The sequence below is a fragment of the Lepus europaeus genome, chromosome 8 (assembly GCF_033115175.1).
Source record: "Lepus europaeus isolate LE1 chromosome 8, mLepTim1.pri, whole genome shotgun sequence".
NCBI classification, from domain to species: Eukaryota; Metazoa; Chordata; class Mammalia; order Lagomorpha; family Leporidae; genus Lepus; species Lepus europaeus.
This window is the reverse complement of record NC_084834.1, coordinates 12,853,852-12,878,528: the sequence shown is the minus strand read 5'-3', so window position 1 is coordinate 12,878,528 and position 24,677 is coordinate 12,853,852. Positions and strand designations below refer to the sequence as shown.

Sequence of the window (24,677 nt, the reverse complement as noted above, 5' to 3'; positions counted from 1 at the left end):
AACCTTGGGTCTCCCACGAGCAACCTCCACCCTGGATTAACAGTATAACTGGATTAAGCTCCACCTTCTTCATATCATTAACTTACAATTTGGGGGTTTAAAGATCTCATGAGTTCAGGAGCCAAATCTTGTTCAAACCATAGCAATGTAACACACTTTTTATTATTTTTGGAATGATGCATGTAATTTAGGAGGACAAGCGAATCCCAACATTATATTGGACTTTGAAAGTGGTTTTTGTTTGTTAGTTTTTTCCTCAAAACATAATAAAGTTAAACATGAAAATAATACATTTGAAAGTTAAATGTGAAAAACAGTGGTGAATATACTTCTCCAAGATTTTTATCCCTGGGCAAGCACGTCTGCCCTAAATACATTGCTTTTAAACATAAGGCCAAATTTGCAGTAGTTGAAATGTTTAAAAATAGTACAGAGGGGCCAGCGCAATGGCACAGTGAGTTAAAACTGTGGCCTGCAGTGCCAGCATCCCATATGGGCACCAGTTCTAGTCTTGGCTGCTCCTCTTCCAATCCAGCTCTTTGCTGTGGCCTGGGATAGCAGTAGCAGATGGCCCAAGTCCTTGGGTCCCTTCACCCATGTGGGAGACCCAGAAGAAGCTCCTGGCTCCTGGCTTCAGATGGGTGCAGTTCCGGCCATTGCGGCCATCTGGGGAGTGAACCAGTGGATGGAAGACCTCTCTCTCTGTCTCTACCTCTCTCTGTAACTCTTTCAAATAAGTAAAAATAAATCTTTAGGGAAAAAAATAGTATAGATGCACATCATATCCAGCAAGCTATAATATGAACCCAGGGCCAGAACGCCTAAAAGAGTCTGGGTGTTAACAATGACCGAGCAGAAAATAAATCATTAACTTTGTGGTTAATCAGCTTGCCTTCCCATGAGTCATCGGCTTTCTCCAAAGGTTACCCTTCCTTCACTGTTTGGCTAATTTATATTTCTTAAATCAACACACAACCAGGGATTAGGCTAATGGTTCTATTTATTTTGTGCAATTGTGCCTGCTCACAACTGGTGGCTAACCAGAGCACTGTTATCTTGAGTCATGCTCTATCCGCAGCCATGCCTCCATTGTCTTGCCTGACACTTATAAGTCAGAGGGAGTCGTGACCCTCAGTTCTTTCTGGCTTCACAGTGAGACTCGTCTATGCAACTGAACACTTGCTGAGTCCTGTTATCTGCCTTGAAGTTAGCCATTGTCATCAAAATGTTTTGTGGGGACTATGTAAGTATACTGGTTATTTCTGTAAAAATTTCTAATCTTTCAAGATCTGATCTTTACCTATAAAATTTCACTTGTGTTACTTGATATTTTCTACAGAAAATATGGATGTTTTCATTAACTTTTTAATCAGTAGGTATTTAATGTAATGATTAAATAGAGTTACTATTACTAAATTTCAGTTCTGTACTAGTATATTATCCCATGGAAGCAATTTGGTTGTGTGCACTCTCCTACTTAGCTTGACTCAGAATTCAAACAAAGGTTTTAAGATTTTTGTCTCCAGTTTAATTTCGCTATATAAGATTATTATTTCAAAAAAACTAGCCAACAAAATTTTTGATTTTTTGATCATAAAGAAATATTAAATGTTTGAGATGACAAATTTATCCTAATTTGACATTACACAAAGTAGACAAATATAGAAACATCACACAGTACCCCATAAATAAGGATATTTTTATATGTCTATTTAGAACATTTTAACAAAAATTAAGAAATTAGACTAATTCTCATCTTTTTTTTTTATTTTAACCCAAAGTTCTCTTAAGATTAATTACCTGGGTTGATTTTGAATAATCACCTATTGAATATGAGCAATGGTTACCTCAGTTTAATAATTTCATATTTCCCCTTTCCTAAATCAGTTCATACTACTACTCTAACAGTGCACAAACATGTTAAGAATTGAAAAAGGCCGGCGCCGTGGCTCAATAGGCTAATCCTCCGCCTTGCGGTGCCGGCACACTGGGTTCTAGTCCCGGTTGGGGCACCGGATTCTGTCCTGGCTGCCCCTCTTCCAGGCCAGCTCTCTGCTATGGCCCGGGAGTGCAGTGGAGGATGGCCCAAGTGCTTGGGCCCTGCACCCCATGGGAGACCAGGAGAAGCACCTGGCTCCTGCCTTCGGATCAGTGCGGTGCGCTGCAGCGCACTGGCCGCGGTGGCCATTGGAGGGTGAACCAATGGCAAAAGGAAGACCTTTCTCTCTGTCTCTCTCTCTCACTGTCCACTCTGCCTGTCAAAAATAAAAAAAAAAAAATTAAAAAAATAAAAGAATTGAAAAAGACATCTAAATATATATTAACTGAACATGTATCCTTTTCACATGACCTCAAAAATATAAATCTACATGTTGATTTTTAATCTATATTATGGAAAAAGGCTTTGCAGGAAACTTTTTTTTTAAAGATTTATTTCTTTATTTGCAAGGTAGAGTTACAGAAAGAGAGGGCAAAATAGAGAGACAAGTCTTCCATCCTCTGGTTCACCCCCTAAATGGCCACAGCACCGGAGCTGAGCCAATCTGAAGCCAGGAGCCAGGAGCTTCTTCCGGGTCTCCCACGTGGGTGCAGGAGCCCAAGAATTTAGCCCATCTTCTACTGCTTTCCCAGGCCATAAGCACAGAGCTGGATTGGAAGAGCAGTAGCCTGGAACAAACAGGCACTCATATGGGATGCCTACTTAGCCTACTATGACACAGTGCCGGCACCTCCAGGAAATTTTTATATAAAAAAATCATATTGGCTGGTGCCATGGCTTAACAGGCTAATCCTCTGCCTTGCGGCACCAGCACACTGGGTTCTAGTCCCGGTTGGGGTGCCGGATTCTATCCCGGTTGCCCCTCTTCCAGGCCAGCTCTCTGCTATGGCCCAGGAAGGCAGTGGAGGATGGCCCAAGTGCTTGGGCCCTGCACCCCATGGGAGACCAGGAGAAGCACCTGGCTCCTGGCTTCGGATTGGCGTGGTGTGCTGGCCGCAGCAGCCATTGGGTGGGTGAACCAACGGCAAAAAGGAAGACCTCTCTCTCTCTCTCTCTCTCTCCCTCACTATCCACTCTGCCTGTCAAAAAAAATCATATTATTATTTAAATAAGCTTTGGCAAAAAAAAATTATGTGTGTATGTGTATTATACAATTCACTCAGTCACAAAGTATTAATTCTTACAAAATTTTATTTATTTATTTTGCTTCAAATTAAATATTGAAATGAAGGCTTCAAATGTGGCTACATTCCACTGTTTTAGCAATACTAATTTCATCTTCAGATTGCTAGATCTCATTTTGCATTGGAAAGTTCCCATTTTTGTTTTATTAATTACAAGAGAGTTGTATTTTACAACAAAGAAATAAAATGTCAGTGTAGTAAATGATTAAATTTGTAAACGCATGTAGTTTTCTCTTTCCATTTATTCAAGTAAAATAATTTAGAACAAATTCATATTATTCTATGTGCTAGATAACCTAATCTTACTATTTATGTCTATTTATTAAAATAAATATTTAAAGAATTTTTAAATTACATTTCCAGGATTATTATAGATTATGATAGAAAACTTTTTAACAGTTGTAATGATTTGCTATTATTCTAGAGCACATACAGGAAACTGAGGATTAAAGAGTTGGATTTGAGCATTCCTAAAAATTTAAGTCTTCTTGGCTGTCTATATTTGCATAAATATTATGTTTTGCATATGTTCTCAGCAACTGTATATGGTAAAATGGTCTCACATCATCAATATAATTAATTATAAAGCATTTTCTATCTAAAACATAAGGTCTGAGTGATTGGAGTTTGGTATTAAGGAGATCCATGTTTCAGGCCATTTTCATCTATTTCATCTCTATTTGGGATCTGGTGTTCTCAACAAGAGACAACTCCTCGCTAGAGAGAAATGTCCCACAGCAGATAACTACTAACTGTATTTCTTGTTAGGCCCCTACTGAGCTGTTCTAACTCAGTATATATGACATCTGAATGTACACACTTGATATAAGCGCTATCACTTCTGAGAGTCACCCAGGTATTTATTTACTGTCTATTGCAAAATACAGAAAATTTCAATATAATCAAGAGGTGTGAACCACAGAAAGGTTGTTACATTTCTGTTAGAAATATGCATAATTAATATTTAGAATTACTTTCTGCAGTGATGGGGTCAGATGGTCACCAATGATTAAGGTAGTTTAAGTGAGCTTCTGACATTAAGAAGGTAAATAGAGAGGCCAGAGCTGTGGTGCAGCAGGTTAAGCCGCCGCCTTCTCTGCTGGCATCCCATATCACAGCACTGGTTCAAGTCCCAGCTGCTCTACTGCCAATCCAGCTGCCTGCTAACGTGCCTGGGAGAAACAGCAGAAGATGGTCCAAATGCCTAGTGTCCTACCATCCATGTGGGAGACCCATATGGAGTTCCAGGTCCTGGCTTCAGCCTGGCCTGGGCCCAGCTGGTGCAGCCATTTTGGGGGAGTGAACCTGTGGATGGAAGATCTCTCTTTCTCTGTCTCTCCCTCTCTTTCTATCACTCTGCATTTCAAATAAATAAAATAAATCCTCAAAAAGAAGGTAAATTTACTTTATTATTATACACTCCATATAAATTCACATTATTTATAGATTATTATTTACTTAAAAAATATATTTATTATTTTTATAGATTTATTTATTTTACTTGCAAGTCAAAGTTACACAGAGAAGGAGAGGCAGAGAGAGAGAGGTCTTCCATCCACTGGCTCACTCCCCAACTGGCCACAATGGCCAGATCTGTGCCAATCCGAAGCCAGGAGCCAGGAGCCTCCTCCAGGTCTCCCACGTGGGTGCAGGGGCCCAAAGTTTTGGGACATCTTCTACTGCTTTCCCAGGCCACAGCATAGAGCCAGACAGGAAGTGGAGCAGCCAGGACTCAAACCACTGTCCATATGGGATGCTGGGACTGCAGGCGGCGGCTTCACCCGCTACACCACAGTGCCAGCCCCAAGAAGTATATATTTATTATTACATATAAAGATCTACTTTATTTGCTGGAATGTAAAACCATCTTATTGAAAGCAGGATTTTAAGTGATTTCTGCAAACATGGAAATATTTTGGTTCATTAATTAGATATAAATTACATTTCAGGAAGATGTTATTGTAATATCCATCTTTCCATCTTAGAATGGAGAAAATCTCATTAAAGTGTGTTAAAAAAAAAAAAAAAACTTGCCCAAGCCAACATCCAAATCCAGGCATCCATGGGTCCCTAGAATTCAGACTGTATTCTACTAAAACACACTGCCTCATTAGCCATATTGTTTCTTCTAGAGAAATTTTGACTAATTTTGTCCTGTTTCATTATCAACAGAGACCCTTTTTTTGGGAATATTAGCGTTTTACTTACTGTATGATTATTAATGTAATGAAATCCTTTTGTCCTCTAAATCAACTTTAATCCTACTTACTCTTCTATTCCTTTGTGCCTTTTCCTACTTCTGCCAATTTTTACATATTAAATTACCTTTATGCCCGTGTTATACAATTTAGGACAGAAGTCCCCTATTTATTTATCATTTAAAAGGGAAGAATGATGGGGGTTGGGTGGGGCAGAGACAGAGAGAGAGAGAGAATCTTCCACCTGTTGGTTCACTCACCAAATGCCTGCAACAGCTGGGGCTGGCCCAGGCCAAAGCCAGGAGACCTGAACTCCACCCAGGTCTCCCATGTGGGTGGCAGAGGCTCAAGTACTTGAGCCATCATCTGCTGCCTCCCAGAATGTGAACTAGCAGGAAGCTGGATGGGAAACAGCACAGCCCAGACTGGAACTGGCTCTCCAACATGTGAGGGGGATGTCCCATGCAGTGGCTTCACCTGCTGTGCCACAATGCCTGCTCTCTTATCAATGACTGACAGAAAAATGATAATCATAGTAGTGTTAAAAGCAAGCTAACGTTTTGACCATATTCCACACCTGAAATTGCATTGTTTTACATGAAGAAAAATCATTATTAGGATTTCTTGAGCACTCACTATACAACTGGGGTTTTGCCTGCCTTATGTAACGTGATACAGAAAATTGATTTGCAAGAACACCATTTAACACGCAAAGGTTTTGAAGGTTTTTTAGGAGGTTCTAGAAATTCTACTCGGTGCTTCTACCTACATAATTTTTAGTATTCAAAGCCTTCCGAGAGAGTACTGTCATCCCCATTTTCCAGATGAAAACCCTGAGACTTGAAGGGGTTAAATAATCTTCCCAATGGCAAAAAGCCAGAAAGTGCAGATATAGAACTTTGTAAAACTCCAAAACCATCATGCCAAGCACTAGACAGAGAGGGAGAAGCACCTAAGTATTTTCACGCTATGTAATTTCCAGCTTCATGTTGGAAGCAGAGTAGATTCTTTGTGAACACAAATCAGAGACGTCATATTAGCAGCAGTATCTTTACAAAGATGCTCCTACTCATGAGTTTGCCTCCAGAATGGCTCAAGAGCATTTAGGCCCAATTAGGATGGACAGATGCCTTGGGTTTCAACAATGAATTTCACGTAGTGATGGAAAAGCACTCCATGAATCAGAAACAGGGCAGGCATTTGGCCTGCTGCGTGAGACTCTCAGGTCCTACACTGGCACACCTGGGTTCAGTACAATGTTCTGGCTCTTTAATCCAGCTTCCTGCTAGTGTAGACCTTGGCAGGCAGCAGTGATGGGTTAAATCATAGGATTCCTTCCATCCACATGGGAGACCTGGACTGCACTCACCACTCGCAACTTAAGCCCTGTCCCAGACACTTGAAGGCATTTGCAGAGTGAGCCAGGGCACTGGAGCTTTCTCTTGCTCTCACTCTCACTCCTGCTCTCCTTTTGTCTGAGTCTTAAATAAACATTTTTTTTAGATTTATTTATTTATTTGAGAGGCAGAGTTACCAACAGAGAGGGAGAGACAAAGAAGTCTTCCATCCATTGGTTCAATCCCCAGATGGCCTCAACAGCCAGAGCTGGACTAACCAAAGCCAGGAGCCAGGAGCTTCCTCTAGGCCTCCCACGTGGGTGCAGGGGCCCAAGCACTTGGGCCATCGTCTACTGCTTCCCCAGGCCATTAGCTGAGAGCTGGATTGGGAGAGAAGCATCTGGGACTTGAGCCAGTGCCTAAGTGGGATTCCAGCGCTGTAGGCAGAGGCTTCATCTACTATGCCACAGAGTCGGCCCCTAAACAAACAATTCTTTAAGGAAAGAAACAAATTCAGGGCATATGAGAGCAATTCAAAAAGTTCATGGCAGAAGGAATTAAAAGATGTATTTATTTTATTGCAAAAATAATTTTGAAATCCATGCATAGGTTTTTTGTTTTTTTTTTTCATAATGCCCATTTTCCATGAACTTTTTCAAGACCTCTCGTATTACCCCACAGTGATTGTAGGCTGAGAGGAAACTCACCTGGGAGCAGAGGCTGCTGAGAAAGCCAGGTTATTTTCAAAGCAGACTTTTTCTATGGCCAAGTATTCCTGGGAGGAAAAGTTCCATCCACGAAATCTAACTTTGATTGTTTATCTGCATTATGACTTACTGAACAAATATTATTAAAAGGTTATTATTCACTCTTCAGATTGCTTTTCACTATCACAAGACCACATTTTCTGAACTTTACACACTGATTCAACAGAAGTTATGAATCACACTGGCCATGGCTTCAACCTTTACGGAAGCTTTGTGACGCTTAACTAGTATTGGACTGGAAAATTAAAGGTGTTCGCTCTTCACTGAAGTGACATATGGGCATGCTCTGGTCTGGAATCTTTTCAAAAACTCCCATTATAATGACCACTATGGCTTTTAATATAGGATCTGGGCAGCATGGCCGTGGAGCAGAGGTGACCCACACAGTCAGCCCTACACTCAGCATGCAGGATCCACCTGACCAAGCACAAGCGACTTCATCTTCCTGCATCTCAATTCTCCTACCTATTAAGAGGGTGTGATAATAGCTCCTGCCATTTGAGGGTCTCTTGAGAATTAATTGGCAGATAAATCACTAAGAACAGAAATAGGGGCTTAGAAAACAGCTCCCAAAAGTGAGGTGTTATTCAGTTTTATTAAGCACCAAAGCCAAAACTTGAATTCAACTCTAACTCAGAAGCCTTCAGCTTCACAGCCCAGGACAACTGCTCTTAAGAGAGGGGGCGAAATTTCCACTGATTACAAATGACTATACATACGTGTGTGTGCATGTGTGTGAGTGGTTGTATAAGTATCCCAAATTTCATGAATACATTTGAATAAATTTATTATAAATTTATTCTATAATTATCCCAAATTTCATGAATAAATTTGAATATCAAAAGTTCATGAATGTAAATTTATTTAATCTTAAACTCAGCATCATCTTTATTTGTAAATAGACTCTAGCATGGTAAAAATTTTTATAAACTTACTTCCTTCATCAATGTACTGCCAGTTTTGCTTTTTTATGGCAAAAAAAAAAAACTAAAAACTGTATTGCATTCATTATATCTGATTTGTTTCCTCCAGTTCTCTCCCTAAATCCACCCTAACTGGACATCTCCCATCAACCCTCACCTAAACTCCTCTTACTATGGTAGGTGGTGATCTCCACATGGCAGAATTCCATACCCAAATCTCACTGCTCATCTTACTGGACACATAAACTACTAATACAGAACTACAATTTGGAAACTCTTCCCCTCTCTACTTATAGTCACTCTTTGGGTCATAGCATCAGATATAATGGTTTTAATCATAATCTTTGTTGAATTTGTATCTGAACCTGGCACTTGTTCCTGACCCCCAAATGCATTTAACTAAGTACCTACATACTCTGTGAGTGGAAACTTCATTCTTATTAGTACAGGGGGTGGGGAGGATGCAAGAGCAAAAGTGTACAGCTTCCCTGACTCTCCTTTTTCTCTCACACCTTACATAGTCATCACCCACCAAATTTATGCAGTGGCTTCTACCTGGTCTTGCTGATCCACGCTTTGCTGCCCTTCAAATACTGGGGATCCAGCTGTGAAGATGACTGTCAAAAATGGTGCCCTCTCAAGACCCGCATTCCACTGATGTACAGGAACCATCATACATTCGAAATTGGATAAAGTAATGGACTAGGAAGCAAAATCACCCAAGAGGAGGTTTTGACAAGAGCCTTTGGTCCAGGGTCACCATTTCTTTGAGAAATAGCAAGAACAGTAGTAAGAAATAAATTAGGAGTAGCATGTGTATTTTCCCACATGCTTTCACAATGCAGATCAGAGATATTGTAGAAATAAGACATCTCTCTAGACTTATTAGTTTCTTTGGAATGCTAGAATTTTCTAGATGATTATAGAACTATCTGGAAAACTATTTTTGTTGTTTCACCTCTATCAGTAACATTAATATATTATATTCTTTCAAATAATCATAAATTTCAACCTAGAACTCTCTTTGAATTTAAACAGCATAAGAGTTTTAAAATCCTCAATGAATAAAGAAATGATAGTTACCTGTATTTTTATATTATTTATCCTAATTGGTCAATGCATTTAACAAACCTTACAGAAAGGAAATCACTAGATGATCAGTTTACCAAATTCAAAAACCATATGTCTTTCATTAAATCATAAGATAAGAGAAATCATGTTTGAGCAATGAGTCACACTCTTTTTAATAAGTCATGTGTTTCTGTAATTAGGTGGCGTGGAAAATGCGGAAAAGAATCCATTTACAGGGCATTACTCACGGATGTCTCATTTTGGAGGTCAGCCTCCTTGGCAAATCGAACTTCTCTCTCCTATGGAATTCTTCCATCAGCAGAAAATCTTTGCAGTCAGAAGTAGCTCAACCTGAATCATCCAAAAGGAAGGAATTACTGAATTTTTTAAAGTTTTTTTAGGGTTTGTGCTGTCAATCTCCCAGTCTCAGTCTCTTCTGAATAATTTCCAATGATTCATAAAGCTTTGCTGATAGCTTATAGTATTTCTTGTCCCAGGAGGAGTACAAAGTGCTTCTTAGGGCCCATTTTCTTGACCAGCTTCACACATAAGCACAATACATAGCTTTGAATACATTCTTTCTCGATTACTCTTTTATTTATGTCCTCAGACATTCGGGTAATTCTACTAGATGGACCCAGAAAAAAATTAACAGTCCATGACAAGTCTCATGTACAAAACATAAAAGTAATTTGTAGACAAGATAATGTGTTCTCTGCACTCCTATTATGGATAAAGTTGGATGAACTTCACTCACAACTACAATGGATTGACTATTCCTCTTTATTTTGTGGCAATAGATAATAAAGTAACAGGATGCCTCAGTATGTGTTATCATCCTAGCCTTTAATTGAAACATTTGTGCTATTTTATTTTGAAATGGGCCAGAATTAAAAGCAATGTAATGATATTTTTCAAGTTATAAAAAAGAAAGCATGTTAACCCTAGCAGACACATATCTGCTACTAATGGTTTTTAAAGACACATAGATCATACTGTAATTAAAGCTGCATCATTCTTTTGTGGTCACCCGGTCACAATTGCATCTTCTTGAATTATCATTCAGTTTTTCAGGGACTTTGAATATTCATTCATGCTCCTCTAGGCAATCACTTAGATACCAGGCTCAAAATATCATTGTTATAAAGGGTAAGTAGGAAAACAGACACAGGTGGTAACAAGTAGAGGCATTCGTACCTGGGGGCAGGCACACCTTTTGTGTACTTTCCATCACCTGCTGTTCTGACTGCTGGTGTTTAATCAGGCATGCAGCTCAGACATAGGAAAGTAAATATTCACAGCTAATAGAGTAATCTCTTCTCAGCAAAAAGGGTTAGAATCGAATGCTCAGTGATATGTGAATTACTAGCTTTGAAACGGGGAGTCACAACTGAACCTGTCACAACTTAGACAGCCAGTAGAACATCTTCAGCATCTCACGCCTCTACAGTTCTGGTCTTATTTGATCCTGAGTATTGCGAATGCCAGGATGACTGTGACTATGCCGGATTTTTCCCTCAAGATCCTCAATGACTTCTGATTTCGTGACTTGATGGACATGGTCTTTTTCTTATATGTGAGATACTTCATAGAAGTTCACAGGAAAATAGAATTAGAAGATATGTTTATTCAGTGCAAAAACATTTGCAATCCATACATAGTTTTTTTTTATAATTTTCAATTTTCACAAATGTTTTGAAGACACTTTATATGCATGGAAATGTAAAGAGTTCAACAAATAGTATGGAAGAAAAAAAAAAAAGCTGTTCCTCAACAGTCGAGACAAGGGCTGTTCAAAGTCAACGCACCGAAAGTGTCAATTTCACTTCTCACTTGAGATTCTTTTTCTCTGTGGTTTAGACAGACAGGTAGAAAGGATAAATCCAAGGTCCGAAGCTCCTCAGCTATGTGGCAGTTTATTTTCCTCTCACCCCATTTGGATTTGCAAGAAACTTCTTGGCTCAGAGTGGGACAGAAGACAGTCCTACAGGATCACACTCCCTGGTGAGACCTTGTAGCACTTGAGTGTGTTAACATGTGAGACCCACTCCACAAAGCCATCATGACCGTGAACCCCTACTCACAAACGCCATCCCTTTTTGAGACCCCTACAGTTTGACTCATTTGTAGCTCTGAGAGCTTTGCTTTTCCCCCTTGTAATGGGTGCTTTTCCAAGCAGAGTTAAAAACTTATGGGAGGGCTGGCACTACGGCTCACTAGGCTAATCCTCCACCTGCAGTGCCGGCACCCCGGGTTCTAGTCCCGGTTGAGGCACCGGATTCTGTCCTGGTTGCTCCTCTTCCAGTCCAGCTCTCTGCTGTGGCCCGGGAGTGCAGTGGAGGATGGCCCAAGTGCTTGGTCCCTGCACCCGCATGGGAGACCAGGAGGAAGCACCTGGCTCCTAGCTTTGGATCAGCGCAGTGTGCCGGCCATGGCGGCCATTTGGGGAGTGAACCAACGGAAGGAAGACCTTTCTCTCTGTTTTTCTCTCTCTCTCACTGTCTAACTCTGCCTGTCAAAAAAAAAAAAAAAACTTATGGAAGGCACTGGCGTTGTGGCTAAGTGGGTAAACCCATGGCCTGCAACCCTAGCACCCCATATAGGCACACTGGTTCCTTGTGGATGTCTGAGGGAGTGAACCAGCAGATGGATGACATCTCTCTCTCGCTCTCTCCCCTCCCCTCCTTCCCTCTACTCTCCCTCTCCCTCTGTAACTCTTTCAAATAAATAAATAAATCTTAAAAACAAAACACAAAGGGGATGTGTTTTCTGTTACACCCCCTGATTAGTCTCATGTTTGAACCTGTATCTTAATCCTCCAGCTTTGTTTGTTGTGGTATCCTGTTTAACCACTGTTTAGAGCTAAATGGAAGACAATGTAATAATTTCTGATTTAAAGTTTCCAATGTTTGGTTTCATGAGACTTGATTTGCACCTATAAATAACACAGTTTCAACTTTTTAAACATATTTGCTTATTTGAAAAGCAAAGTGACAAGGAGAAGAAGAGACAAAGAGAAAAAGAGAGCCAGGGAGTGCAGTGGAGGATGGCCCAAGTCCTTGGGCCCTGCACCCCATGGGAGACCAGGAGAAGCACCTGGCTCCTGCCATCGGATCAGCGTGGTGCGCTGGCCGCAGCGCGCTACCGCGGCGGCCATTGGAGGGTGAACCAATGCAAAAGGAAGACCTTTCTCTCTGTCTCTCTCTCACTATCCACTCTGCCTGTCAAAAATAAAAAAAAAAGAGAGAAGGAGAAATCTTACATACACTGGTTCGCTCCCAAAATGGCCCCAACCAGTGGGACTGAGTGTGAACTCAAAATGTCCACAAACACCGGGGCTGGACCAAGCTGAAGCCAGGAGCCAGGAACTCCATCCAGGTCTCCAACATGCATGGCAGGGACCCAAGCACTTGGGCCATCCTCCACTGCTTTCCCAGGCTCATTAGCAGGGAACTGGATCAGAATTCATCTGGTATTCAAACTGGGGCTCTGATATGGGATGCTGGCCTCTCAAGCCATGGCTTAAACCCCTACACTGCATCAGTCCCTAATTTTTTATTTTGAGAAAAGTTCAGATTACAGATAAGTTACAAAAATAAGTCAAATTCCCACTGGCTTTTTCTCCAGCTTTCCCAGTTTACATTTTATAAGATGATACTGAAGTTATCACAAGGATACTAATCATAATGCTATTCCTGAATCACTATTGGGATTACACCAGGTTTTCTGGAAGTATTCTTTTGTTTTCCTCTTCCAAGAACTAATGTAGGATTCTACACTGCATTTATTTTCCAGGTCTCTTAATCTCTTCTAATCGGTGATGGTTGCTTAGTCTTTGATTTAAGATCTTGAGATTGATGAAGAGCCACATCAATTGTATATAGAATGTCCCTCAATACGGAACCGTATACTTTTCTTGATTAGGTTCAGAATGGATCTTGTTAGGAGGGACAACATGTGTGCAATGTACCCCTCTAATGTGCACCCTAGGAGAGGAGACATGAAGTGGACATGTCATTCCTGGTGAGGGTGAGGATCACTTAGTTACCATGCACTTAGCTCACTTGTGTTTTGCAGATTTCTTCACCGTGAAGATGGTATGACTCTCTTTGCAATTAACAAATATTTACTGAGTGCAAACACTCTGAGGACATCCAGTCATCCTGTTGCTCTTTAAATTTTCTATCACGATTTGAATATCTACAGTGGATTTTACCTGCAGGATTATTCCTGTGGTGTTGTATGATGATATTTTTCTAACTCTGTTATTCTTTCTAAATTTTCTCTTACTAATTTCCAAAAATTATTCTTTTTGGAAGAGATGTCTTTTTAAACCATTTTTACTGATGTATTTATCCGTACTGCAAAGACAAGAGGGTATGTATTTCATTCTTGAGTTTATAATCCATTATCATCATTAATAGTTGAGTAGCTCAAATGTTTCTATCTTTGGCCACTGGGAACACTTCCACCATGACTCTTATTTTTAGCATTGCCTTTAGTGTAAGCTTTTCCTAACTTTGAGCTGGTACAAGATACACTAGTCTCATCCAGTATTTTTTCCTACCCCAACCCTGGAATTAACTACTTCTCAAGGATCTCTGATTCCTTTGGATGAAGGCTAAGATCAAGATTTGAATGTTAGGTATACTCATTGTTACTGGGATGTCATTGCTCATAAGTCCCTTCAGGGTACAAAGCGAAGTAATATTTTTATACACTAACCCAATTATCTCTACCCACCTATATGTATTTTCATATAAATGTATGTAACTATATCTTTCTATCACTATCCTCTAGCTTCATTCCAATAACTCTGACCTAATGGACATCACAATTCCAGCAACTTCCTCATTATTTATAACTTCTCTCTTGATAATAAAACCATAACTACCAATATGTGAAATACACCTTCTTATTTTTTCAACGCTACCATTCAAGTAGTTTAAAGTTCACTAAGATATGGCCCCATGAGAAACACCTTCACTCAGAAGAGCACATTTTCTGAATGCTTTTCATTTCTAATTTTACAATATTCTATCAAAATGCTACAACCTGTCCTTTCCCTTCAGTGACTTTATTGTGGTTGTGATATTCATTTTCAATATGTAATTTTCTAGCATAGTATAATTTGCTTCAAATTTCATGCCCTGTCGGGTTCCCCTCACATACATGCTGATTTTGTTAAAGTTCCTAGTAATAAAATATATTACCTGTAGTATACAATTTTGAATTTTGAGTCATGTGTCCAATACATTCTCTTATAGAAGACTTCCATCATCCAAAAACCCTTTCACATCCCACATCTGCACTCACCTACTGTCCCCAGACTCGAAACTCTAGCAAATGTTGAATATTTTCATTTCCTGTAGCTCCAGCTTTTCCAGAATGTCATCTAAATGAAATCAGAGACAATGAAAACTTTTGAATCTGGCTTCTTTAACTTAGTACAATGCATTTAATACTTATCCATGTTGCTGTACTAGCCCATAATTTTTTTATTGTTAAGCAGTTTTCTGTTCTACGGATGTAATATAATTTATCTATTTTGTCTGAAAGATATCTTGGTTGTTTCATGATTTTAGTGATCAAGAATAAAGCTCCTATAAATATTCATAAGAAAAATTCTGAATAAAGATAAGCTTCCTTTTCTTTTGAGTAAATACTTAACAGTAACATACTCATACTAAGGCAACAGTATGTTTATAAGAAACCAGCAACCTCCCTCTGTCACTATGCCTTTCAAATAAATAAATCTTTATAAAAAAAAAGAAACCAACAATTTTTCTAAAGTGGCTGTATAATTTTATATTCTTACAATCAATGTGTTAAAGTAGCATCTCATTATTGTTTTACTTCACATTTCTTTATGGATAATGAAATTGGTCATCTTTTTTATATGCTCATTTGTCATACCTTTCTGGGGGATGTGTCTATAAAGCTTGACATTTTTAATAATTATTGCCTTTTACATATCCTAGATGAATTTGTCCACAAGAAATGTAATTTACAAATATTTATTCCCATTCTGTAACTTTTCATTCCTTTAGCAGAACTGAGCAGAAATTTCCAATTTTTACAAAACCCAATTTATCTATTTTGCCTTATACCTCATATTTTGTTGTTATGTCTAAAAATTCTTTGTCTAGCCCAAATCACACATATCAGAATTTCTCCTATATTTTCTTCTAGAAGTTCTAGACTTGCATTTCTACTTACATGGTCAATGATAGCTACGTTAAATTTTGTGTAAGGTATAAGATATTGTTGAGCTTGATTTTTTAATGTGATGACAACTATTCTAGTGTAATTTTGGGGGAAAACTATTATTTCTCCATTGAATTGTCATTGCAAACTTTGTCAAGAATTTCTTATCTGTACATGTCAATCGTGAATTTCCTTTTTTGTTCCACCAATCTATTTTTACAGATTTCCAACCAATACCACACTTTTGTTATCATCATGGCTTTATAATACTTCTTAAAATCAATTAGCATTATTCCTTTAGTTTTTTCCTTCTTAAAATTTGTTTCAGCTATTCAAAGTACTTTATATTTCCACAAAAAAAAAAAACAGTAGGATAAAATTATCAAGATCTACAAAGTGGAATTGTGACTGCAATTTTGCAGAAACCATCAACCAACTTATGGAGACTCAACATCATAACAATATAAAGCCTTCCAGGCATGGAAATAATATGGCTTCATTTCTACGGGCCTTCTTTACTTACTGTTGGCATCATTTTGCTTCTTTTCCAATATGTATGCTTTCTAATTCTTTTGATTCTCCTGTTTCACTGCTTAGGATTTTCAGGAGTATACTAAGGAAGTTCTGAGAGGGGCCATTCTTGCCTTGTTCCCAGTTTAGGGCAGGGGAGCAGGGAGATGAATGCATTCAGTTCTACTATTGTGGGCAATGAAATCCCCAGCTGGGTTTGTTCCAGGTTCCAAGTTTGCAGATGGATATTTTAAAATATATATATTAAAATATATGTATATAATTATATATATATATATATATATATAAGTTTTTTGAAAGGCAGAGACAATAAAGATGGAACTCCCATCCACTGCTTCACTCTTCAAATGCCCACAACAGCTGGGACTGGAACAGGACAAAGCCAGAAGCCAGAAACTCAGTCTGGGTCTTCCACATGGGTAGCAGGGATTCAAGTACTTGATTCATCACCTGCTGTCTCCCAGGGTAGGCTTTAGCAGGAAGCTGGAATCAGGAGTGGAGCCAGGACTTGAATGCATCTCATAATAACTCAAGCTTGCAACATACCAATAAATAATTAACTCACAAAGTATGAAGCAGGAGACTCTAGGTGACTTGCTGCAATGTCCAGCGAGGAACAAAAATGAGCTGAAATCAGGCCTGCCGTTTGCTAGTGAGATGTGCTCCTCATCTGGAGAGAAGGGGCAGAAAGGAGAGGAGGAGTCTTCACTGCCAGCCCCTTGTTTATCCCAGCGCTGGAAGCAGGCAAACACCAGACCATTCCTGGTCACATGCTGTTTCCTCCAACTTTCACTCACTGGGTTAGACGCATGCTTCTTTTCCTACCCTTCCTCTCCCAGTCAGAATATGGCCAACCATGCAGAACAAAGATGCAATGGACATAGAAGTGGCTGTTATTTGTAGATGTATTTCCCATGGGCTGGAGGAACTGAAGCTAGTCACATTTAAGCATTGACACTTTCATGGAGTTTGGAGAGGGAGCATCCCCCAAGTCACAAAAGAAAAAGAAAGAAGAGAGCCTCTTCAAAAGAGCAAAGGGTGCTGGGAAACCATCACCTCCTTGAGATTCCTTTCACATGGACTCTATTGACAATAGTATAAGCACATCTAGCAAAGGAGAAAATACTGATTTGCTTGATTATAAATCTGTTAAATAGATCTTTGGGGGTGAAATGAACATATACAGAAAAATCAGTGAAGGAGAGTATTAGAGTGAAGCAAAAGCATCAGTTTTAGTGAAGGAAATGGAGCAATTTAAGTGTTTATAGTTTTTTTTTCCTAGTGAATACCTCTCTGCACATTAATAATTTCATTTTCTAATTGTTATATAACCCTCTTGATCATTAACCACTTTCTTTCTACTGTTTATAAGTGAACATTTCTAATCGTTAACCCCTTTCTTTCTACTGTTTATAAGTGAACACTTCTAATGCTCACTTTATAGAAAGTAAACCATATATCCTTATGTGTGCATGTGTATGTGTGTGTGAGTTTGTATGTGTGCGTGCCTATCCATAACTGCTTCCCATTCAACAAAGCATACTGACACGGCAGAAGTTTTCCTTTTAATATAAAGTACCATATGAATTTTGATGAGCTTTCAACTCTTAGGCATATGATCTCTATTTTTGGTAAAGTACCAAAATTTAAATGTTACTCTGTCCATCATTGCAGCTAATACCTTTTTTAAATGAAGAAAATTATATTAAAGCACCCCAAATGTAATTTATAGCTGAAGATAAAGTTGGACTTGAGTTCATATAAAAAATATTTAGGGGCCTTCCCAATGCTTCATTGTATAAAAATAAGTAGCCAATTGAGTATTCTTTAAAACAAAACAGTATGAGGGCCAGTGCTGTGGCTCACTTGGTTAATCCTCTGCCTGCGGCACTCGCATCCCATATGGGCACCAGGTTCTAGTCCCAGCTGCTCCTCTTCCAGTCCAGCTCTCTGCTGTGGCCCGGGAGTGCAGTGGAGGACGGCCCAAGTACTTGGGCCCTGCACCCGCATGGGAGACCAGGAGAAGCACCTGGCTCCTGGCTTTGGATTGGCACAGCACACCAGCTGTAGCGACCATTTGGGGAGTGAACCAATGGAAGGAAGACCTTTCTCTCTGTCTCTCTCTCTCTCACTGTCTAACTCTCTGTCAAATTTAAAAAAAAAAAAGCAGTGCAATGCCCTCTTTGAGTGGGTGATCATCTTTTTCAGGCATTGTTGTGTGATTTGGCAAATAGATGAAAGAATAATTTAAATATTGAAAATTCAGAGAGAAAGACTCCGTATCACATAATTTGATGACCATCAATGTTTTTGAATCATCTTTTCCTTCCTATACCTTCTGATACATGTACTTCATAATGAGATCACTTATTAATTGATATTTATTAGAACATTGATTAACATTTACACTGCAAATCTATGTCTATATAAAACAAGGTACCCTTGAGAAATCAAAATTTAGTTTCAAATACTTTAAACTTTTAAAATGATTACAGCTACATGCAACTAAATTATCTAAATTATCTTATTTTCCTATCGTGTAATCAATACTCCTCATTTTATAAGTAGAAACCTGTTCACCAACTTATATAAAACCAATCAAGACTAGCAGTGCTGCTTTTGTCTCCATGCCCCAAGTAAATTATAGAAGATGTTCAAACAATGTCTATAAAACACCTTCTCACAATGGAATGCCTTCAACCCATGTTAATGATACCTCGAGGGTTTTTTTTTTCCCATGTAATTCTTGTTTTACAGGTTTTTATATCTTTTTATTCACTGAATAGAATAGAAACACTATGCAAGACACTTATTTAAAACAGCTAAAGGTAAAAAGCACTCTCAATAAAGCTGCCCTTACCTTGGTAATAAATATTAATCATGTCTGTCCAGGTAAATTCTAAATTTTGTTCGTGTTTTCATTAACAGGAAAATAAACACTATCTTTATTATACAAGGGTATTCCCAAAATTTTGTGAAAAAATTTTTAAAAGATAAGTTAAGAAATAAGCTCCTTTTGGTCAAAACTATTCGAAATCCATGCCAAGTTTGCTCATAATACACATTTTTCATGAACTTTTGAAGACTCCTTATGCAGTTAAACAACCTACTTATGGATCACCCAGTCAAGGTTTTATTTCTCTGAATATCGACTTTCCTTGCAATCATATTATCTTGCTGTAGCCAGTATTCACTCAGAGAAAGGAAAAATAAAATAAAGTAAAACTAGCCACAACCAGGTATTCTCTTAAACGTAAAAATCTGTCGCAAATAGAACTTTATGATACTTTCCATTGTCTTTTATCAGTGTCCAAAAGGGAAGAAAAATTGATAAAGCAAAGAACCACTCTTTTCCTCATTAACACCTCAGGAACATACAGTTCACACTGCATAGCGATATCATTGATGTCTGCTACTGAAACCTGAAGAATCTGTAATCACCAGCAGTCTGGTTCTATTTGTGAAACAGATTACTATGCTTTCAGAGTGCTAACGACCAACCTCTCTAAAAATATCAAATTAGACAAAAGGTGCTACAATATTAGAATCACCATTCACCTGAGACAACAACATCGTTTTGTAGAAATTATTCTAATCTATCTCTGGAATGAAATTCTTCACACATTAACAGTCAGCATAATCTCTGCCTTACATGTGAAATGCGGGGCTGGGTGCATTTCCCAAACACCAGAACTCACTTAGAGCCTGTACTGAATTTGCCTCACATATAACCTTTTCAAAATTTTAAGTCTTTATATGTTTTATCACCTCTAGATTAATTCATGTGTAGTAGGCCTTTCAACAGCTTAAAAGGTTATTAGCTCATATGCAAATATAAAGTTTCCTTAATTTTTTGAAATATGAGAATAATAGCAAACAAAGAATATTTTCAAAAGATTAACAGCTACACCAGTGGAGTCCTAGGTCTAAAGTCAGAATAACACTGTTAACCTGGGTGGCCAATTATTAAGCCAGTAGTTTTGTATAAATATTGAATCATCATTTTTCATATATAATAGAGAACCAGGAAAACTTACCTTATCTGATACAGTCTTGTTGATACCACCAAATTAGATAAAGTATATAAAGGTGCTATTCAAATCCTAGTAGTTTCCCTCACCTCAAAAAACATGATTTGCAAATTTTACACACTATTTTAGTTGGTACTTAAATATGCTCGTTAGGCTCAAATGTATCAGTTATTAAATAATGCATTTATGCTTATTATATTTAAATGTCATATCAGTTATTTATAAATAATATACTACTGATGAAATAAAAAGGGAGTAACAGCATCTTAGTATTAATTAGATCGTCTGTAAGGAAAGCTGAGCAGTATTTTTAGATCTGCTCATGTTATTGTTATGCACCTGACACCTTGCATTTACTTTAAAGATAAGAAAATAGCACGACAGGCTTCACCAAGGACCCTGCAGGATCATATGGAAAGGTAAATTACCAAGTAGTAAGTCAGAGTGATTCTATCTGGAGCAATGTCTTACGACTATGTCAAAAGATATGGGCAATGGAAGAAGAGAAATTGCAAACCACTTGCTCTTGTGAGAACTATCTGCACATTAATGTTTATTGCAGCTCAATTCACAATAGCTAAGACCTGGAACCAACCCAAATGCCCATCAACAGTAGACTGGATAAAGAAATTATGGGACATGTACTCCATAGAATACTATACAGCAGTAAGAAACAACGAAACCCGGTCATTTGCAACAAGATGGAGCAATCTGGAAAACATCATGCTGAGTGAATTAAGCCAGTCCCAAAGAGACAAATATCATTTGTTTTCCCTGATCGGTGACAACTGAGCGCCAAAGGGGAAACCTGTTAAGTGAAATGGACACTATAAGAAACAATGAACTGATCAGCTCTTGTCCTGACTTTAGATGTACAATGTAATACTTTATCCTTTTTAGTATTTCTTGTTGTTGTTGTTGTTCTAGTACTAGTGGTTGAACTCAGTATTTAACACACAATTATTCTTAGGTGTTTAAATTTTAACTGAAAAGTGATCCCTGTTAAATTTAAGAGTGGAAAAAGAGAGGGAGGAGATGTACAATTTGGGACATGCTCAATCGGACTTGCCCCAAATGGTGGAGTTAGAAATGTGCCAGGGGATTACAACACAATCCCATCAAGGTGGCATGTACCAATGCCATCTCACTAGTTCAAGTGATCAATTTCAGCTCACAATTGATGGCTCTGATAGGTCTAAGAGTCAAAGGGATCACACAAACAAGACAAGCGTCTGCTAATACTAACTGATAGAATCAAAAAGGGAGAGAAGGATCCAATATGGGAAATGGGATTCACAGCAGACTCATAGAATGGCATATGTCCTAAACAACACTCTGGCCTCAGAATCAGCCCTCAAGGCATTCGGATCTGGCTGAAGAGCCCATGAGAGTATAGTAGGCATGGAAAGCCAAGATAGCATGGGAAAAAAAAAAAAAGACCTAACTGAAAGATCTCTGTGAGTGAGATCCCAGTGGAAAGAACGGGGCCATCAAAGAAGGAGGTACCTTTCTCCGAAGGGAGGAGAGAACTTCCACTTTGACTATGACCCTATCGGAATGAGATCAAAGTCGGCGAACTCTAAAGGCTTCCATAGCCCTGGCAACTCATGACTAGAGCCTAGGGAGATTACTGACGCCATGAACAGGAGTGTCAAATTGTTAAGTCAGCAACAGGAGTCACTGTGTACTTACACCCCATGTGGGATCTGTCCTTAATGTGTTGTCTAATGTGAAGTGAGGCTATAACTAGTACTGAAACAGTATTTTTATACTTTGTGTTTCTGTGTGGGTACAAACTGATGAGGTCTTTACTAATTATATACTGAATTGATCTTCTGTATATAAAGAGAATTGGAAATGAAAAAAAAAACAACCTGGTGTTAAATTGGAAATGGCATAGAAAATTAATTAATTTTTAAAAAATATTATGTAGGATCTCTGTCTTTAATGTGCTGTACATTGTTATTTAATGCTATAATTAGTACTCCAATGGTAGTTTTTTCACTTTTTGTTGCTATATGGGGCAAACTGTTGAAATCTTTACCTAATATATACTAAACTGATCTTCTGTATATAAAGAGAATTGAAAATGAATCTTTATGTGAATGGAAGGGGAGAGGGAGCGGGAAAGGGGAAGGTTGTGGGTGGGAGGAAAGTTATGGGAGGGGGGAAGCCATTGTAACCCATAAGCTGTACTTTGGAAATTTATATTCATTAAATAAAAGTTTAATAAATGAAAAAAAAAAGAAAATATCTGACAATAATTGGTAGAGAGATCACAAATAACTTTTCTTCAGCTTTTTTGTCACAGGCATCCTCATTTGCCACACCGTTGACATTAAGTATATATTAATTATCCAATGATTTTTCAATGCTTCCCACTCCTATGTCCTCTCATTTGGGTGGCTGTCATGTGCAGAAGGCACATGGGAACCCTCCCTCTGCCAAGGCTGTTTGAAAGAATACCCCATCCCAGTCAGGAGCGCAGACACATGCTGATTAGGTTTCAGCATCATTTTTTAAGGGGACACGACACTGGAGCGCAAGGTGACATAAATGAGCTAGCACAGTTCTTGGCTCACGTTGAAAACTCAGCAAGTGCTGTTTGGTCTCTGTTTGGGGATTCTGGTGCCACGGGTATTGAACTACTTCTGTTCTCCCCTTTACTTCATTATATGGTTTCGGCTTTCATTTGATTGGAATCATTCTTGAGTATTGTGTTTGGGAAAGCATGCAGAGAGGACATTTCTCCTTTTTCCCTTCTTTTAAATTATAGGTTGTTTGCTGGCTTTAAGACTTTTGAATCCTAGAGCTTTTACTCTGGATTCTGGAGAAGCTGATCAGAAAAGCTGAGCAGAGCTTAGCAGGTCCATGGGGGCTCCACAGTCAGCTCCATGGGCTGGTGCTTTTTTTATCAGGGCAAGCTGTGTTCCCGGCAGGGCACTCTTGGCCCAGCTCCCACTATTTGCATCAGATTCAAGATAAACAAGAGCTGTTGAAGGGGTGCCAAAAGAACTTGAAATTTCTCTCACAAGAAGAGTATTGGAAAATTACAAATATTTTTTACAGATATTGTCTAGGCATTAGATGAACATCTTAAATTAAGACCAGTTATTGCCACTGCTACAGTCTATTCTGAGACATTCTATGCCGGATATTCTCGGAAAAGCATAAATCTTGTATGAATGGCTTCTACCTCTGTGTTTTTGGCACCCAAAGGAGAGGAATTTGGAGTAGTCTCAAATGCAAGATTGGTTTCTGCTGCTACTTCTGTATGGAAAGGTGGATTTGCAGATACTTTTCCAAAGGAACTTGCTCATGGGATGAATCCTATATTGAAATGTGAACTCCATATTCCAGAATTAATGGGCTGTTACTTCAGTTTTTATCACCCTCCTAGACCTTTGCTCCAGTATGTGCAGGGCATGGGCTAAGAAGCCGCGTGGCTTCCCCCTGCTGGATAGAGTGAGAGACGCCTACAGAAGGGCACTTTGTCCATAGCTCACCTCCACGTGGCCTGTGTTGTACAACAGAATGCCAGACAGTGGTTTGCTGAGCTTCCTGGGGATACCGAGAAGATTTTGGAAATTATCAGGTTATTTTAAAACTATATGAACAGTGGAAGCATTTTGATGAGAGGAGAGATGGTAATGATTCTTATAGGAGGGTAAACCCAAAATCAACTCCCAACAGTGAAGGAGAGCAGGATCCAAATGGAAGGTGGAACTCCAGCTGTGCCCAATCCTAAGACCTTCCCAGGAATTCCGCAGTGGACTGCTTGGAGATAAACCGCTGGACAGATGTCACTCACGTCTTCAATGGCACACAAATGAAAATGGAGAGCTTGTTTCTGTCAAGCATACTGGGAAGTGATTTTATTTTTGCAAAATACGTTTTTCCTTACCTAAGTCGATTCTAGTACAAAATCAATTATAATCTCCTGGTTATAAAAGTATGACAAGGTTTTAAGAGGACCTGCAAACATTTCAAAATTAATAACTTTCATTTAATATTTCTTAACTTAGATAATAGAAAAACTTTGTAAGTTTAAAATCATCTTTGTTCACTGAGATACCAAAAAAGGACATAAAAATTCAAGATGTGAGAATTTTTTTTTCTTTCATAAGTTAAACTTAAGCATCTTCCTAAAGCATTGCTTCCAAAAATAGTAAAATGATGTTAGAGAAGACTGACTTGTTTCTTCATTGTAAAAGGCTGGGTAGGTGAAATAAGTTCTCCTGTATCTATTTTTTGTAAGATTTACTTAATTGCTTGAAAGGCAGAGATCCAGAGAAAGAAGTCGAGACTGAGAGAGAGAGAGAGAGCTGGTTCACTCCCCAAATAGCCGCAATGGCCAGGGCTGGGCCAGGCTGAAGCCAGGAGCCACGAGCTTCTTCCAGGTCTCTCACATGGGTGCAGGGGCCCAAGG

The 24,677-nt window shown here is 38.8% G+C and overlaps 1 protein-coding gene and 1 pseudogene across 1 annotated transcript in view; both read left to right on the top strand.

The window, feature by feature from the left end:
• The first annotated feature begins 1,158 nt into the window (after nt 1-1,158).
• The window catches only part of LOC133765853 (annexin A10), a 79,918-nt gene continuing 56,399 nt past the window's right edge, over nt 1,159-24,677 (top strand). Inside the window, exon 1 of the mRNA XM_062199412.1 lies at nt 1,159-1,243. Coding sequence (XP_062055396.1) covers nt 1,226-1,243 — 18 coding nt within the window. The 5' untranslated portion in view covers nt 1,159-1,225. The remainder of the gene's footprint in view (nt 1,244-24,677) is intronic.
• On the top strand, nt 6,543-23,996 carry LOC133765759 (cyclin-C-like; annotated as a pseudogene).